The 18,386-nt window shown below is 48.2% G+C and overlaps 1 protein-coding gene across 11 annotated transcripts in view; it reads right to left on the reverse strand.

Moving 5' to 3' along the window:
- Positions 1-18,386, reverse strand: part of NEK10 (NIMA related kinase 10) — an 831,700-nt gene that overhangs the window by 328,740 nt on the left and 484,574 nt on the right. For all 11 annotated transcript variants that reach the window (XM_063922254.1, XM_063922250.1, XM_063922255.1 and 8 more), the window contains one exon: positions 4,913-5,126. In XM_063922254.1, the coding sequence (XP_063778324.1) occupies positions 4,913-5,126 (214 nt within the window). The remainder of the gene's footprint in view (positions 1-4,912; positions 5,127-18,386) is intronic.

Here is an 18,386-nt window from a genome sequence, read left to right on the forward strand (position 1 = left end):
AGAGGGCAGTATCACTCAGACCAATGGAGTGAAGGATTTGTAGTAGGAGAGGGTGGTCCACAGTGTGTCAAAAGCAGCAGAGAGATCAAGAAGAATAAGTAGAGAGTAGTGTCCATTAGATTTAGCAGCACAGAGGTCATTGCATACTTTTGTAAGGGCAGTTTCAGTGGAGTGGAGAGGACGGAAGCTAGACTGGAATGGGTCAAACAGTGAGTGTGAGGAAAGAAAGGAAGTAAGGCGGTTGTAGATAATATGCTCAAGGAGTTTGGAGGCAACAGGAAGGAGAGAGATGGCTTGGTAGTCGGAGAGAGTTTTTAGATCAAGGGTAGTTTTTTTAAGAATAGGAAAGATGAGTGCATGCTTGAAGGCAGAGGGGGCAGTGCCTGATGAAAGGGAGAGACTGAGAAGGTGGGAAAGATGGGAACAGGCAGAAGGAGAAAGGTAGCGGAGGAGGCGGGAAGGGATAGGGTCAAGTGAGGAGGTGGTGAGAGGACAGGAACGAATGAGGGCCATGACTTCCTCACTAGATGCATGGGAGAAAGATGTCAGAGTTGGTGAGAGAGATGGGGGGAGGCTAGTTGCTGATGGTCTGGTGTAATGTGACGTCTGTCATGATCCGTGCCATATCTCCTTTCTGCCTCTAGGTGTCACTCTCTGCCTCCTGGTCTGTCTAGCAGTTTCCACTCTGTGACCCAGCAGGGTTGATTTATCTAATAATGTGCAGCTGTGGTTTGCACCCGGGAAGCTGCTATTTATCCTCTGTTCACAAGTATTCCTGTGCCAGTTCAACAAGTCTACCTTTGAGGATGCAATCTCTCAGCTCATTGTTAATGGACTACTGAGTAGCTGGCCTGGATTCTCCCAGTACTCAGATAACCTACATTCTCTCAGCTCATCGTTAAGGAACTACTGAGTAGCTGGCCTGCATTCTCCCAGTACTCAGGTAACCTGATTTTCTCAGCTCATCGTTAAGGGACTACTGAGTAGCTGGCCTGCATTCTCCCAGTACTCAGGTAACCTGCATTCTCTCAGCTCATCGTTAAGGAACTACTGAGTAGCTGGCCTGCATTCTCCCAGTACTCAGGTAACCTGTATTCTCTCAGCTCATCGTTAATGGACTACTGAGTAGCTGGCCTGCGTCCTCCCAGTACTCAGATAACCTGCATAGATGACCTGCATTCTCCCAGTACTCTGCTATCCTGCATAGCTGACCTGCATTCTCTCAGCTCATCGTTAATGGACTACTGAGTAGCTGGCCTGCATTCTCCCAGTGCTCTGCTATCCTGCGTAGCTGGCCTGCATTCTCCCAGTACTCAGGTAAACTGTATAGCTGACCTGCATTATCCCAGTACCCTGTTATCCCTCATAGCGGACCTGCTTTGTCCCAGTTCGTCACTAATGGTCTACTCATGGTAACTACAAGTAACAGAGTAGCTGGCCTGCATTCTCCCAGCACTCTGGTATCCTGCATGTTCACAGCTACTTGCTTACATACCTGGTCTCTTATCTGTTGATAACACAGTTTATGCCTATGGATTCTGTTATTTTGCATTTATAAATCTATATAAATTTCCTTTTGTCTCTGTATACCTCATTCCATGTACCTCCTGCGCACGCACACACAGAGAAGCCTAGTATCCGTGACAACGTCCTGACGTATGGAGTCAATTTTGGATGTGAAGCAAGTAGCAAAGTGAAGAGCAGAGAGTGAGGAAGGGAGACGAGGTGGAGGAGGGCAGAGGAGTGAGTTGAGAGTGGCAAAGAGGAGCCGGAGGTTAGAAGACTGGGAGGAGATGAGGTTCTTGAAGTATGACTGTTTAGCAAGAGTAAGGGCAGCACTGAAGGATGAGAGCATAAGTTTGAAATGGAGGAAGTCTGCCTTAGAGCGTGATTTCCTCCAGTGTCGCTCAGCAATACGTGAGCATTTTTGCAGATATCTGGTGCATTTGGTGTGCCAGGGTTGAGGTGTTAATTTGCAAGGGTGAATAGTGGTTGGTGGAGCAACAGAGTCAAGAGCAGAAGCAAAGGATGCATTGTATATGGAAGTGGCTTGTTCAGTGCATGAGAGAGAGAGAGAGAGAATAGGAGAGAGAAGTGAATCAAACAGGGAGGAAAGGAATGCAGTGTCAATAGCCTCAATGTTACGCTTAGTGATGGTAGCCTTAGGAGGTAGAGATGGGGAAGCAGAGAGAGATAGAGGATCAGAGAGAGATAGAGGATAAAGGAGATCAGGTGGTGGTCAGAGAGGGGAAATGGGGAGTTGGAAAAATCAGAAAGATCACAACGGTGAGTGAAGACCAGATCCAGTGAGCTCCCATTCACATGGGAGGGTGAGGAGGTCCACTGGGAGAGACCAAGTGAAGAGGTGAGGTTAAGGAGTTTAGAGGCAGGGGATTGTGTGGGGATATCGATAGGAATGTTGAAATCGCCTAGGATAATGAAGGGAATGTCAGAAGAGAGTAAGTGAGGAAGCCAGGAAGCAAAGTTGTAGAATTTGGAAGCAATGCCGGGGGGGGGGGGGGGGGTGTTAAATGACAGCTACTCTAAGATGGACTGGTTGGAAGAAACGTATAGCATGGACCTCAAATGTTGAGAATGTAAGGGATGGTTCTGGTGGTATGAGTTGCTCGGAGTAACTAGAAGGTAAAGGACCCCAACACCACCCCCATGATGACCTCCAGATCGGGGTGTGTGAATGCGAGGTCCCCAGCAGAGAGAGCAGCAGGAGAAGTAGTGTCAGAGGGAGTAATCCAAGTTTCAGTAATGGCTAGCAGGTGCAGGGAGTTGGAAATGAGAAGGCCATGAGTGGGGACCAGTTTGTTACAAACAGATCTGGCATTCCAGAGGGCACAGGAGAGGGGATAGGAGTTTGTGGGAGAGATGTGAATGAGATTATCAGAGTTGCTGTAGCGATGAGGTGAGATTAACTTTGCGGGCAGGGATGATGAGAGAGTAGTGATGGTGCGGGTGCCAGAGCCAGGAGGGGAAACTGCAGGAGTTGGGCAGGGAGGAAGTTCAGTGTAATGTTAATGGGGGTGTGGGGAGGTGACAGGGAAGGGAGGGAGGGAGTAGGGCTCAGTTGTGGAGTAGCAGGACCGTGGGGCAGAGGTGAGTGAAAGTGGGGTAACAGGAAAGGAGGGGAAAGGAAATAGAGGGATGGAGGGGAGAGAGGAGAAGGTGTAGGAGACTAGGGGGGAAGGATAAAGGTGTGAACAGGGGGCAAGATACATGATTAGGTAGACACTGAGTGATGTGGGGAGTATAAGAAAACCTTGACATAGTGTTAAGTATGTAAATAGGTTGAGGGAAACTGGAAGTAGGAGTGGAGGCTGTAAGGGAATCAGAGCAGAAGAATTGCAGAAATGCAAGAAATGCAGGTGAGAAAAGCAGTGTAGGCTCAATGGGTATAGATTTAGTTTGAAGTGAATCAAAAGCGTAGATAAAGTGGGTGCAGAAATGTATTTGGACTGTAAGAAATTAGAGGATTGTGAGAGGGATAAAAAGAAGTGGTAATTCTGTAAGGTTTTTTTAAGTGTTTGTAGAAAAAATTGCATTGGTGCAGCTGTGCATAAAAAACAAATTACAAAAATACTGATACAAGTATTGGTTGGTGAAATGGATGGTTTTTGAAATGACAAAGTAGTTCTGTGCTATTTAATCAGATGCAACAAATCAGGAGGTGAGTGATATAACTGTAGACACAGTTTAAGTGTTAGTAAGGTGCAGGTGATTTACTGACATCTATTTTTTTGTTCTTATTGATGGATTAACATTTCCTATTATTTATCTGACAGTCTGCAACGATGGTGAACTGACAGCACAGCAGAGAACCTTTTTCTACTGCATAAAACACCTGCTTGTTAGCAAGGATAAGCATTACCACTTAAATAACACAACTATATTCTTCCTTTTGACCGTATGGCCGCCGTTTTGGGGGCACGGTCCGGGCAACGCAGGCATTGCAGAGCATGCGGGGGGGCGGGCCGCGGCGGATGGGTGGCGTCACATGCATCTGCTGTGACCCGGGATGTGACAAGTAGCTCCCTGCCAGCGCGCAGGTAGAGAGCTGCTTGTCAAGTACAAAATCATTGCCGCTGTGCAATGCTTTTGTACTTGTGCGGGGGGTAGGGGAGGGCCTGACAATGGGGGAGGACTAGCCCTGTGCTGGGCATCCCCCCGCATGTCAGAGTAAATGATCATAGATGTGCTAAATTTAGCACATCTACGATCAACTCTGAATTACCCCGAGACTCTTACTAGGGTGCGATGTCTCATGCAGGAAAACTCTCTGATGGAGAAAGAGGCAGAAGAAATGTACGTGCTAGGTGAATAATATTGTTATTTTGCACTTCATCTCATTAGATATTCCAACAAAAGTACTTAGTGTGAAATGGCACTGGAAATTTGATGTCTAGAGACTGTATAAAAGAATGTACATTAGTGTAGTACGCAATTCCTTTGACGCAGCTGTTTCCTGGGAGATCTTAGGGGAGACGTAGTCAGAGGACAATTCAGCAGAGCATAAATGCAGAATAAATGTACATATTAATAATGAAGCACATGATAACTATATGAACCCCTTCCCATTTCAACTAAAATATAAGGAAGGGGACACAGTCATTGTAGCACCTTCTGGTACGCATGAGGGTTGCTGAACCACACTGCTTGTTCCATAAACATATGTTTCATTTGTATATATTTCTCCCTATATTTCCTGAAGCTAAATAATACAATGATGGAACCTTAACAAGTATATTACACAACAGTGTTAGTTTCGCATTCATTAATTGTTACAGGATTGCAAAAGTTACAACATCGAAAAAAAAGAAAAGAAATTGTAACAATTTCCACTTACATACTGTAAGCATGAAGACTAACAATGCATATGAAACCAGTAACCAGAGGTACTCACGTAAGGCAGTGAAGCATGTCTGTGGCGGTACGTCACTGTGTTTTTGTTAGCCTCTATGAAATATTTTTGTGCATGCTTCCTCTCTCGCTCCAGTTTTTTCTCCAGGGCAATCTGACAAGAGGATAAGCTGTCCATGTATCTCATCATGACGTCTGAAATTAATGCACACACTTCTACTATATCGGGACGAAGATCTGCATCTGGTGTCAAACATCTGTGGGGTAAACAAGTAAAATAACTGATGTGCAATAAATATCATAAATATATTCCTGTAAATAGCATTAAAGGAAACATTTAAAGACAAGTGTAGATCGTAACATATTTAATTAGGTAAAATGCTTAATTTAATAATTTGCTGACAGTAGCAGCTATGTCAGGCGTATACTATGGGCCTAATTCAGCTTCAGTTGTTATATTGGTAAAGTAAAAAAAATAAGAATTTACTTACCGATAATTCTATTTCTCGGAGTCCGTAGTGGATGCTGGGGTTCCTGAAAGGACCATGGGGAATAGCGGCTCCGCAGGAGACAGGGCACAAAAAGTAAAGCTTTTCCAGATCAGGTGGTGTGCACTGGCTCCTCCCCCTATGACCCTCCTCCAGACTCCAGTTAGGTACTGTGCCCGGACGAGCGTACACAATAAGGGAGGATTTTGAATCCCGGGTAAGACTCATACCAGCCACACCAATCACACCGTACAACTTGTGATCTAAACCCAGTTAACAGTATGATAACAGAGGAGCCTCTGAAAGATGGCTCCCTAAACAATAACCCGAATTAGTTAACAATAACTATGTACAAGTATTGCAGATAATCCGCACTTGGGATGGGCGCCCAGCATCCACTACGGACTCCGAGAAATAGAATTATCGGTAAGTAAATTCTTATTTTCTCTATCGTCCTAGTGGATGCTGGGGTTCCTGAAAGGACCATGGGGATTATACCAAAGCTCCCAAACGGGCGGGAGAGTGCGGATGACTCTGCAGCACCGAATGAGAGAACTCCAGGTCCTCCTTTGCCAGGGTATCAAATTTGTAGAATTTTACAAACGTGTTCTCCCCTGACCACGTAGCTGCTCGGCAGAGTTGTAATGCCGAGACCCCTCGGGCAGCCGCCCAAGATGAGCCCACCTTCCTTGTGGAATGGGCCTTAACAGATTTAGGCTGTGGCAGGCCTGCCACAGAATGTGCAAGTTGAATTGTGTTACAAATCCAACGAGCAATCGACTGTTTAGAAGCAGGCGCACCCAACTTGTTGGGTGCATACAGTATAAACAGCGAGTCAGATTTTCTGACTCCAGCCGTCCTTGAAATGTATATTTTTAAAGCTCTGACAACGTCCAACAACTTGGAGTCCTCCAAGTCGCTTGTAGCCGCAGGCACTACAATAGGCTGGTTCAGGTGAAACGCTGATACCACCTTAGGGAGAAAATGCGGACGCGTCCGCAGCTCTGCCCTATCCGAATGGAAAATTAAATAAGGGCTTTTATAAGATAAAGCCGCCAGTTCAGATACTCTCCTGGCGGACGCCAGGGCCAGTAACATAGTCACTTTCCATGTGAGATATTTCAAATCCACATTTTTTAGTGGTTCAAACCAATGGGATTTGAGGAAATCTAAAACTACATTTAGATCCCACGGTGCCACCGGAGGCACCACAGGAGGCTGTATATGCAGTACTCCTTTGACAAAAGTCTGGACCTCAGGAACTGAGGCCAATTCTTTTTGGAAGAATATTGACAGGGCCGAAATTTGAACCTTAATAGATCCCAATTTGAGACCCATAGACAATCCTGATTGCAGGAAATGTAGGAAACGACCCAGTTGAAATTCCTCCGTCGGAGCACTCCGATCCTCGCACCACGCAACATATTTCCGCCAAATGCGGTGATAATGCTTCGCGGTGACTTCCTTTCTTGCCTTAATCAAGGTAGGAATGACTTCTTCTGGAATGCCTTTTCCTTTTAGGATCTGGCGTTCAACCGCCATGCCGTCAAACGCAGCCGCGGTAAGTCTTGGAATAGACACGGCCCCTGCTGAAGCAGGTCCTGTCTTAGAGGTAGAGGCCACGGATCGTCCGTGACCATCTCTTGAAGTTCCGGGTACCAAGACCTTCTTGGCCAATCCGGAGCCACTAGTATCGTTCTTACTCCGCTTTGCCGTATGATTCTCAATACCTTTGGTATGAGAGGCAGAGGAGGAAACACATACACCGACTGGTACACCCAAGGTGTTACCAGCGCGTCCACAGCTATTGCCTGCGGATCTCTTGACCTGGCGCAATACCTGTCCAGTTTTTTGTTGAGGCGAGACGCCATCATGTCCACCATTGGTCTTTCCCAACGGTTTATTAGCATGTGGAAAACTTCTGGATGAAGTCCCCACTCTCCCGGGTGAAGATCGTGTCTGCTGAGGAAGTCTGCTTCCCAGTTGTCCACTCCCGGGATGAACACTGCTGACAGTGCTATCACGTGATTCTCCGCCCAGCGAAGGATCCTGGCAGCTTCTGCCATTGCACTCCTGCTTCTTGTGCCGCCCTGTCTGTTTACATGGGCGACTGCCGTGATGTTGTCCGACTGGATCAACACCGGTCTTCCTTGAAGCAGAGGTTCCGCCTGGCTTAGAGCATTGTAGATTGCTCTTAGTTCCAGAATGTTTATGTGAAGAGACTTTTCCAGGCTCGACCACACTCCCTGGAAGTTTCTTCCTTGTGTGACTGCTCCCCAGCCTCTCAGGCTGGCGTCCGTGGTCACCAGGATCCAATCCTGTATGCCGAATCTGCGGCCCTCCAATAGATGAGCCCTCTACAACCACCACAGAAGAGATACCCTTGTCCTTGGAGACAGGGTTATCCGCAGGTGCATCTGAAGATGCGTGCATTGATGTACAGACACCTTTCCTGGTTTTAGGAGATTCCTGACCAGGTCGGATAACTCCTTGGCTTTTTCCTCGGGAAGAAAAACCTTTTTCTGAACCGTGTCCAGAATCATCCCTAGGAACAGCAGACGAGTTGTCGGCATTAATTGGGATTTTGGAATATTCAGAATCCATCCGTGCTGCTTTAGCACCTCTTGAGATATTGCTAATCCCATCTCTAGCTGTTCTCTGGACCTTGCCCTTATTAGGAGATCGTCCAAGTATGGGATAATTAATACGCCTTTTCTTCGAAGAAGAATCATCATCTCGGCCATTACCTTTGTAAAGACCCGAGGTGCCGTGGACAAACCAAACGGCAGCGTCTGAAACTGATAGTGACAGTTTTGTACAACGAACCTGAGGTACCCCTGGTGTGAGGGGTAAATTGGAACGTGGAGATACGCATCCTTGATGTCCAAGGATACCATAAAGTCCCCTTCTTCCAGGTTCGCTATCACTGCTCTGAGTGACTCCATCTTGAACTTGAACTTCTTTATGTACAGGTTCAAGGACTTCAGATTTAGAATAGGCCTTACCGAGCCATCCGGCTTCGGTACCACAAATAGAGTGGAATAATACCCCTTCCCTTGTTGTAGAAGAGGTACCTTGACTATCACCTGCTGAGAGTACAGCTTGTGAATGGCTTCCAAAACCGTCTCCCTTTCGGAAGGGGACGTTGGTAAAGCAGACTTCAGGAAACGGCGAGGTGGATCTGTCTCTAATTCCAACCTGTACCCCTGAGATATTATCTGCAGGATCCAGGGATCTACCTGCGAGTGAGCCCACTGCGCGCTGTAATTTTTGAGACGACCTCCCACCGTCCCCGAGTCCGCTTGAGAAGCCCCAGCGTCATGCTGAGGCTTTTGTAGAAGCCGGGGAGGGCTTCTGTTCCTGGGAAGGAGCTGCCTGTTGCTGTTTCTTCCCTCGACCTCTGCCTCGTGGCAGATATGAATAGCCCTTTGCTCTCTTATTTTTAAAGGAACGAAAGGGCTGCGGTTGAAAAGTCGGTGCCTTTTTCTGTTGGGGAGTGACTTGAGGTAGAAAGGTGGATTTCCCGGCTGTAGCCGTGGCCACCAAATCTGATAGACCGACTCCAAATAACTCCTCCCCTTTATACGGCAAAACTTCCATATGCCGTTTTGAATCCGCATCGCCTGTCCACTGTCGCGTCCATAAAGCTCTTCTGGCCGAAATGGACATAGCACTTACCCGTGATGCCAGTGTGCAGATATCCCTCTGTGCATCACGCATATAAAGAAATGCATCCTTTATTTGTTCTAACGACAGTAAAATATTGTCCCTGTCCAGGGTATCAATATTTTCAATCAGGGACTCTGACCAAACTACCCCAGCACTGCACATCCAGGCAGTCGCTATAGCTGGTCGTAGTATAACACCTGCATGTGTGTATATACTTTTTTGGATATTTTCCATCCTCCTATCTGATGGATCTTTAAGTGCGGCCGTCTCAGGAGAAGGTAACGCCACTTGTTTTGATAAGCGTGTTAGCGCCTTGTCCACCCTAGGAGGTGTTTCCCAGCGCTCCCTAACCTCTGGCGGGAAAGGGTATAATGCCAATAATTTCTTTGAAATTATCAGCTTTTTATCAGGGGCAACCCACGCTTCATCACACACGTCATTTAATTCTTCTGATTCAGGAAAAACTATAGGTAGTTTTTTCACACCCCACATAATACCCTGTTTAGTGGTACCTGTAGTATCAGCTAAATGTAACGCCTCCTTCATTGCCAAAATCATATAACGTGTGGCCCTACTGGAAAATACGGTTGATTCGTCACCGTCACCACTGGAATCAGTGCCTGTGTCTGGGTCTGTGTCGACCGACTGAGGCAAAGGGCGTTTTACAGCCCCTGACGGTGTTTGAGGCGCCTGGACAGGCACTAATTGATTGTCCGGCCGCCTCATGTCGTCAAACGACTGCTTTAGCGTGTTGACACTATCCCGTAATTCCATAAATAAAGGCATCCATTCTGGTGTCGACCCCCTAGGAGGTGACATCCCCATATTTGGCAATTGCTCCGCCTCCACACCAATATCGTCCTCATACATGTCGACACACACGTACCGACACACAGCAGACACACAGGGAATGCTCTAAACGAAGACAGGACCCACTAGCCCTTTGGGGAGACAGAGGGAGAGTCTGCCAGCACACACCAAAAAGCGCTATATATGACAGGGATAGCCTTATAATAAGTGCTCCCTTATAGCTGCTTTATATATATCAAGATATTGCCATTAAATTTGCCCCCCCTCTCTGTTTTACCCTGTTTCTGTAGTGCAGTGCAGGGGAGAGACCTGGGAGCCGTCCTGACCAGCGGAGCTGTGAGAGGAAATGGCGCCGTGTGCTGAGGAGATAGGCCCCGCCCCTTTTTCGGCGGGCTCGTCTCCCGCTATTTTGTGAATACAGGCAGGGGTTAAATATCTCCATATAGCCTCTGGGGGCTATATGTGAGGTATTTTTAGCCTTTATATAGGTTTACATTTGCCTCCCAGGGCGCCCCCCCCCAGCGCCCTGCACCCTCAGTGACTGCGTGTGAAGTGTGCTGAGAGGAAAATGGCGCACAGCTGCAGTGCTGTGCGCTACCTTTAGAAGACTGCAGGAGTCTTCAGCCGCCGATTCTGGACCTCTTCTTACTTCAGCATCTGCAAGGGGGCCGGCGGCGCGGCTCCGGTGACCATCCAGGCTGTACCTGTGATCGTCCCTCTGGAGCTGATGTCCAGTAGCCAAGAAGCCAATCCATCCTGCACGCAGGTGAGTTCACTTCTTCTCCCCTCTGTCCCTCGTTGCAGTGATCCTGTTGCCAGCAGGAATCACTGTAAAATAAAAAACCTAAGCTAAACTTTCTCTAAGCAGCTCTTTATGAGAGCCACCTAGAATTGCACCCTTCTCGGCCGGGCACAAAAATCTAACTGGAGTCTGGAGGAGGGTCATAGGGGGAGGAGCCAGTGCACACCACCTGATCTGGAAAAGCTGTACTTTTTGTGCCCTGTCTCCTGCGGAGCCGCTATTCCCCATGGTCCTTTCAGGAACCCCAGCATCCACTAGGACGATAGAGAAATGGCCATTTGCGCATGCAGCGTCCGCAGCGCGCATGCGCGGCATACACAATGCGATTGCACCCCGGAAGGATGCGAGAGCAATGTGAGTAACAGGCACAGGGCGTTCGGGGGTGGCGATGCGGCTTTGGGGGAGGGAGAGCAGCAGAAAACACAGGCATATCATGGCTGTTTTCGGTACCGGTCGATGACGTCGCCTGTGTTTCCTGCCATCGGAAACATGGCGGCGGTGCTCCTGCATACACAGTCATGCTGCGTATGCAGGGGGTTTCCACTAACTGCCGACTTCTGCAATGCTATCGCAATTAGATTGTGATCACATCGCTGGGCGGCACTTAACATGCTAGGCGGCTTTGCCCTGTGTTGGGCAGCCCCCAACATGCTATTGTAAGCAGTAACAGTTTTGCTATTTTAGGCCCTATGTCAGCTGTTGCATACAGTATGTGGGATAGAAGTTGAATAGGAAAGTGTAAAGACAGTGCAGAAATATGGCTTAACAGTGTTAATAATAAATGCTAAATGTATTTGTAAGAAATATTATAATATAATGAAGTGTAATATATAAAAGAGCATAGTGTCTTCAGGGTGGTATTAATGCATGTGCAAGTCACCATTTCAATATAAAATGAATATAAAAAGAAATGAAATTAAATCAAAACATCTGTTGTTTTCCCATTAAAAATCCAATGGCAATCTTCTTTTCTACAGGAGCCCAAAAGGAAATGTTAATTAAGTAATGTAACTTGATATACAGTAATATAACCGTGACACTAATAATTGAAATATAAGTGTGCATACTTACTCCCCGTGATAAAGTAGAGATCTTGGCAGTGGGGCTCATTTAGATGCGGCTGCAAAGCGGCTGAAGTACACAAGTTGGTCAATGTTTTCTTACTGCGCATGCATCTGAGCCGCAGTGCAGGCGTAGTGATTAAATTGCAATAGGGATCGCAATGAGAGAGTAGTCGCAAACTGAGTGACAGGTAGACAGAGTTTGAGGATGGTAACGGGGAGTGGTTGGACAAACTCAGGCGTGTCATGGCCATTCAGATGGTGTTTTCTGGGCAGAGGCGGATTTAGGCCTCATGGGACCCTAAGCAAGATATCGGTTTGGGGCCCCACTCACTCAACTGCATGCAATTTTAATCTGCGTCTTTGGGGGTCATTCCGAGTTGATCGCACGTAGCAACTTTTTGCTGCCCAAGCAATCAACTAGACGCCACCTATGGAGGAGTGTATTTCTGCATAGCAGGGCTGTGAACACTTGTGCAGCTCTGCTATGCAAAAAAAGTTTACTGTAAAAGAAGACCAGGGTAAGAGTTACTTACCCTGTGTGATCGATCCAGCGATGCAGGTCCCGGAATTGATGTCAGACATCCACCCTCCAAACGGCTGGACATACCAGCATTGGAATCACCACTCCCCGAAAATGGTGAGTTGCCGCCCAGATCCGCCTTCCTCCTGTCAATCTTCTTGTGGTCGCCGCTGCGACCACTTTATTTGCTAGCAGTGTCGCTGCCTGGCGACGGCCATCGCCGGGCAACGACGCGCATGCGCAATGCGGCCCAGCGCATGCGCAGTTCCGACCCGATCGCACGCCTGCGAAAAAGCGCAGCATGCCATCGGGTCGGAATGACCCCCTTTGTGTGGTTACCATAGGGAGACAGGCACAGTATGACTCAGGCATTTGAAGGCTGAAAATAACGACCACTTGCATCCAATGCCACCGCAGCGTACACCTCTGAATGGGCATCTTTATATATCACTATACTATCTACCCACACTACATCCCTGCACTAGATTACTGAACTACCTCACCACACTGCATCACTATGCTACATCTGTTCACTATATCGATACGTTACCTCCCCACACTACATCACTGCAGGGCAAGGCCGCCCAGCATGTTTGAGGCTGCCTCCCAATGCGTCCGCAATTAGATTGTGGACGCATCAGAATTAAGGTTGACCCCTGCAGCGTAGTCTGGCTGCGCTGTCAGGCGGTCTGCCTCCATTACTTTAATCTGAGCGGCTGCGTGTGACATCGCCTGTGCTGTTGGAGGGGCCCGACAAGTGAACATGTCTGCCTCCCTCCCCCCTGGAATATTACTGCTGGCCGTTGCCTTCTTCCCAGTGACAACTTTGGGAAGATGGCACCGCACATTGAAAGCAAAGACACTGGCACTGTGCCAGAGTATTTGCTCTTTAGTGCACATGCGCCATCTTCCCAAAAGTCACTGGGAAGATGGCGCTGCCGCAGTGACCGAGAAGGAGGGACTCGCTTCTGAGCAAGCAAGGTATGAAGCGGATACTCTCTACTGTGCGCTACCTGCCGCCCCCCCCCCCCCCCCCCCTGCCAGTGTGGTTCTCTACTTCCCTTCCAGCAGAGAGCATGGAGGGTGGGAAGAGGAGCAGCAAAAACCAAGGGCAGTAGCATAAGTAGGGTCAGTGGGCACAGACTAAGAATTGCTGTGCCCTCTGTGTTCAGTAAAAAGACCAGCATACTCCTAGCATACTGCGTAATAGACCGCTGTCCATGTCCATGAAAGAAAAAAAAGTGCAGGTGGTCAAAAAAAGCAGGGGGGGGGGGAAGGGGAAGTATACTACTGTGCCCGAAACCCACCGCAGACACTCCTTCCCACATCCTCCGCGGCCGCATCCTACTGTATATGGAGAGGTTGGTGGGTTCTTACTGTTCAGCAGCATCCAGCGGTGGATGAGTTGCTGGGGACGCGGGGATGTCACCATCGGCGGCAGTGGCGTAAGTTTGTCCCAGGCGCCCGGAAGGCAAGATAAATGTTGGTGCCCCCCTATAGATAGCTAGATAGAGTAAAAGAGAAAGGCAGGGGGAGAGCGAGAGTATCAGGAATAAAGAGAGAGGGGTGCCAGGAAGAGAGAGACAGAGAGAGGAGCGAGAAAGAAAAAGGGTGTCAGGGAAAGTGAGAGAATAAGAGACGGCAGAGCGAGAGGGTGTCAGGGATGGAGAGAGAAGATAAGCGCCCTCACTGACTTCTAGGTAGGTGGATCTTGAACATACATGGGTGGGGACCAGTGGGGGTGGGCTTAATATTCCATATTTTCCGGAGGGGGGTGGTAACTTCTGCGTGAGGATAGTTTTGCAGCCTGGGGGGGTCTAAAATTTAGATTTCACAAGTTAGTGAAATTAGAGAGACCCAGCTATCGGATGGTACCTGGGTCAAGTAGATCTGGCCGGTGTTTTCCAGAGATATCAGGGGTCAAAGGTCAAAGAAATGCTACCAAGGAAAATGGACTTACAGTATCTCTACTGTGGCCCCAGGACCCAATGCTGGGAGCAGGATATCTCCGGTTCTATTGGGAGTAAAACTTGGATCCAGGGTCACCTGAAAGCTGAATCTCCTTTAAATTTCAAGTGTCTTGGGCAAATTCTATGTTTTACAGAACAGGAGATTTCCAGCCTCGAAGGAGAATTAATGGTCCCAGAACAGAGAGCTCATTTAATTTCCACATAGATAATGCATGATACCACCCACTTTGCAGGTGGATATCTCCGCGACCCTGGTCCTATCAAAAAGCAGACAATGGTTTCAAAAAGCCAGGATCGGACCGAAAAATGCCGGAATGGGAACAGACCAACACGAGGGTCCCCCTGGAGCCCATGGGGGTCATTCCGACTCGATCGCTCGCTGCAGTTTGTCGCAGCGCAGCGATTGGGTCGGAAGTGCATGGCAGTCGTCGTTGCCTAGCGATCGCCTCTGAGACTGAACGTTTAGGGGGCTGAACGTTTAGGGGGAGCGGTCCGGCCAACGCAGTCGTGGCCGGACCGTTGGGGGGGGGCGCGGCGGCTGCATGACGTCACACGCAGCCGCTGTGGGCCGGGGAGCGACGAGTAGCTCCCGGCCAGCACGCTAAAGCTGCGCTGGTCGGGAGCTACTCTTGAAGTGCAAAGGCATGCTGTGCGATGCCTTTGCACTTCTGCAGGGGGGGGGGCGGCACTGACATGCGGGGCGGACTAGCCCTGTGCTGGGCGTCCCCCCACATGTCAGTGTGAATTATCGTAGCTGTGCTAAATTTAGCACAGCTACGATAAACTCGAAATGACCCCCCATGTACGGTCAGGAAAAAAAGGCTTTATAGTCTTCCAAGCAGATATCTCCGCGGCCCCTGGGACTATCAACAAGCTGATAATGTTCCCCAAAAGCTGGGAGGCTCACCTTTCAGGAGACACCCGGGTCTTCAGGATCGGTCAGGACCATCCAAAATGGCTGGGCTTTTCAGTGGGGCGTAGTTTGAAGTGGGATATCTTTGATCCTATGCCGGTCATTGTTATGCATTCCATACACCCAGAAGGTACAGATGAGTGATTCCTGAAACATTGCTGGCATATAGGGGCTGGCATGGGTCACAGGTTAGCACATGGAGCTGGAGACAGTGGAGGAGAGGTGCCCCCTTCACAGCAGGAACTCCATTGTCTCTGGCATTTCCGCCTCTGATCAGCGGCTGTTGTTCGTCCAGCAGGGGGAAGTGGGAAAGGTGACAATGGCCCTCATTCTGAGTTGACTGCTCGCTAGCTATTTTTTGCAGAGCAGCGATCAGATAGTCGCCGCCTCTAGGGGAGTGTATTTTCGCTTTGCAAGTGTGCGAACGCTTGTGCAGCCGAGCGGGACGAAAATTTTTTTTGCAGTTTCTGAGTAGCTCTGGACTTACTCAGCCCTTGCAATCACTTCAGTCTGTCCGGTCCCGGAATTGACGTCAGACACCCGCCCTGCAAATGCCTGGACACGCCTGCGTTTTCCCTACCACTCCCAGAAAACGGTCAGTTGACACCCATAAACGCCCTCCTCCTGTCAATCTCCTTGCGATCGGCTATGCGAATGGAATCGTCGATAGAAGCAGTGCACAGCAACGATGCTGTTTGTACCCATACGGCGCGCGTGCACATTGCGGTGCATACGCATGTGCAGTTTTGCCATTATTTTACCTGATCACTGCGCTGCGAAAATCGGCAGCGTGCGATCAACTCGGAATGACCCCCAATGTCCGCGGCTGGGGAAGGGGTCAGGGGTGTGCGCTACTGCGGCAGGCACTGAGGTGCATAATCTCAGCACCAGGTATGTACAGTATGAGCATCAGCAGAGGCCAGCGGCGGGTGAGCTGGCTGAGGCTGCTGGCGGGCAGTACACTGGGGAGCAGTAGCGAACTTACTGCTAGACAATTAAGCACTGGCCGGGCTCCCTGGACATCTCAGGCCCTAGGCTGCTGCTTTGGTTGCCTAACGGTAAATCCGCTCCTGTTTCTGTGCATGCATAAATTAGCAGTTGCATTCTCACTTGCTACTGGAGAGCACTTGCCTTCCAAGGATAGCTGCACCTCCTTCCTAACAGGTGTTCTTGCATATGAACCCATATATTAATGAGTCATAAGTGAAAATGCTTTTAGTACACTCAGCCTATACTTCTCCATTTCATCTCTCTCTAGGTATAAGCAGTTGTAAGTCGGATTTACACAAAAACGTATATATGGACATACAGTATATGTATGCATTTCTGTTGTGCATTCACAACAATCAACGTACAACTCCAGTATCTATAAATAAGCCTCTAATATAACTCTTTATCAGGTTAATGCCTTTGGATGCTGTTGTGAATAGTCAAGTGATGAAAAAATTAAAAAAACAAGCATTTTTGTTAGATATCTGTGAATTACTGTAGTTTTAAACTAAATTTTAATATGGAACATACAATAGCTGTAGATCTGTATTTTCCAAAATCTGAATAATTCAACAATGGGAAAGTGTCATTATGCCTAAATAATAGGATTTTGGTACTTACCGGTAAATCCTTTTCTCCTAGTCCGTAGAGGATGCTGGGGACTCCAAAAGGACCATGGGGTATAGACGGGATCCGCAGGAGCTTGGGCACACTTAAAAGACTTAATCTGGGTGTGAACTGGCTCCTCCCTCTATGCCCCTCCTCCAGACCCCAGTTATAGGAACTGTGCCCAGGAGAGACGGACATTTCGAGGAAAAGATTTTTGTTTAAACTAAGGGCTACAAACATACCAGCCCCCACCACAAACATACCGTACAACCAGAGTAACTTTAAACCAGATAACAGTATGAATTAACACCAGCAAGAAGCTGAAACAAAAAATACACAACCCGTGTATAAACTAATTTAACCAGCAAGAAAACACTGCAAGTAATAGTCCGCACTGGGACGGGCGCCCAGCATCCTCTACGGACTAGGAGAAAAGGATTTACCGGTAAGTACCAAAATCCTATTTTCTGTTACGTCCTAGAGGATGCTGGGGACTCCAAAAGGACCATGGGGATTATACCTGTAACGAAACAAGATGGACTTGGACTGAGAACCTTTATATTCATCACTCGTTTCTCTCAGTATAATGTACTTTTTAATCCTTGGCCCAGTCTAGGTATATACACCAGAGCCTAGGTGTATCATGTATACTGTTATTTGATGTTATTAGGTATTTATTGTCCTCGCTATTACCTGCAATATGGTATGTATTGGAGATATAAAGACAATTGCCATACTGTGTGACTATAGCAGGACAGGCCATAGTGTGTGACATGAGGAAAGCCAGGCAGCTGTGCTAGTTCATTACCATTTGTATCACATATGTGAGTCCATTGTGTGAGGTGTGATAGGTGTTGCTGGTAATGTAATCAGAACAATGACTGAGTGACTGGTAAGATAGCTAGCTGCCAGCCCAAGTTATGTATCTAGGTCATCAGGTCATCTGGGAGGTAATTAGGTTAGAACTCCCAGAGGATGTACAATGGCTCTCCACAGCACTATACTGGCTGAAATAGCCTTGGGATATCCTGACCCAACCTCCTGAGTAGACTGTTTGGCACCAGAGGGGATCTGCCAGTCAGGTATATAAGGAGAGCAGGTCTCAATGGAAGAGAGTCTATTGTGGTGGATCCTGTGAATCAGACATCAGCAGGAAACACTCTGAGCTGGGCATCGTTGTGCCACCAGAGGAAACCCTACCAAGACAGGGTCAGTGTGAGCCAGTACCCCAGGCTGGGGGACACAGGACTGTCTAGCAAGAGGTAGTGGTAAGGATACAGATTACTTCTATTGCTACTTATGGATGCTGACTGCAAGAGGCTGCTGGAGGATATGTTTTACCAATTACCCTGTAACATGTGACTATTTTATGGTGTTGTGCTGTCATAATAAAGACTTATTTTTTATATATTCTGATCTGCCCGAGTGAATTGAATCCCACAGAGGGTAACCACCATCCCAGTGAAGCGTGGTTTCCTCACAATTGGCGGCAGCAGTGGGATCACTCGGTCCGGTATCACAAGAACCGGGAGGCTGCGAGGAATGCAAGCGTTTGCAGTCCAAGAGCCTTGCAGGGACAGCACAACACGGGAAACACAGCACTCAGAGAAAGCCAGTCAGAGGACTTATAAGAAACGTGAGCCATGAAGAGATACAGCTCCCTAAACCTGAAGCGGATCCAG

This window comes from Pseudophryne corroboree, chromosome 5 (assembly GCF_028390025.1).
Source record: "Pseudophryne corroboree isolate aPseCor3 chromosome 5, aPseCor3.hap2, whole genome shotgun sequence".
Lineage (NCBI taxonomy): Eukaryota > Metazoa > Chordata > Amphibia > Anura > Myobatrachidae > Pseudophryne > Pseudophryne corroboree.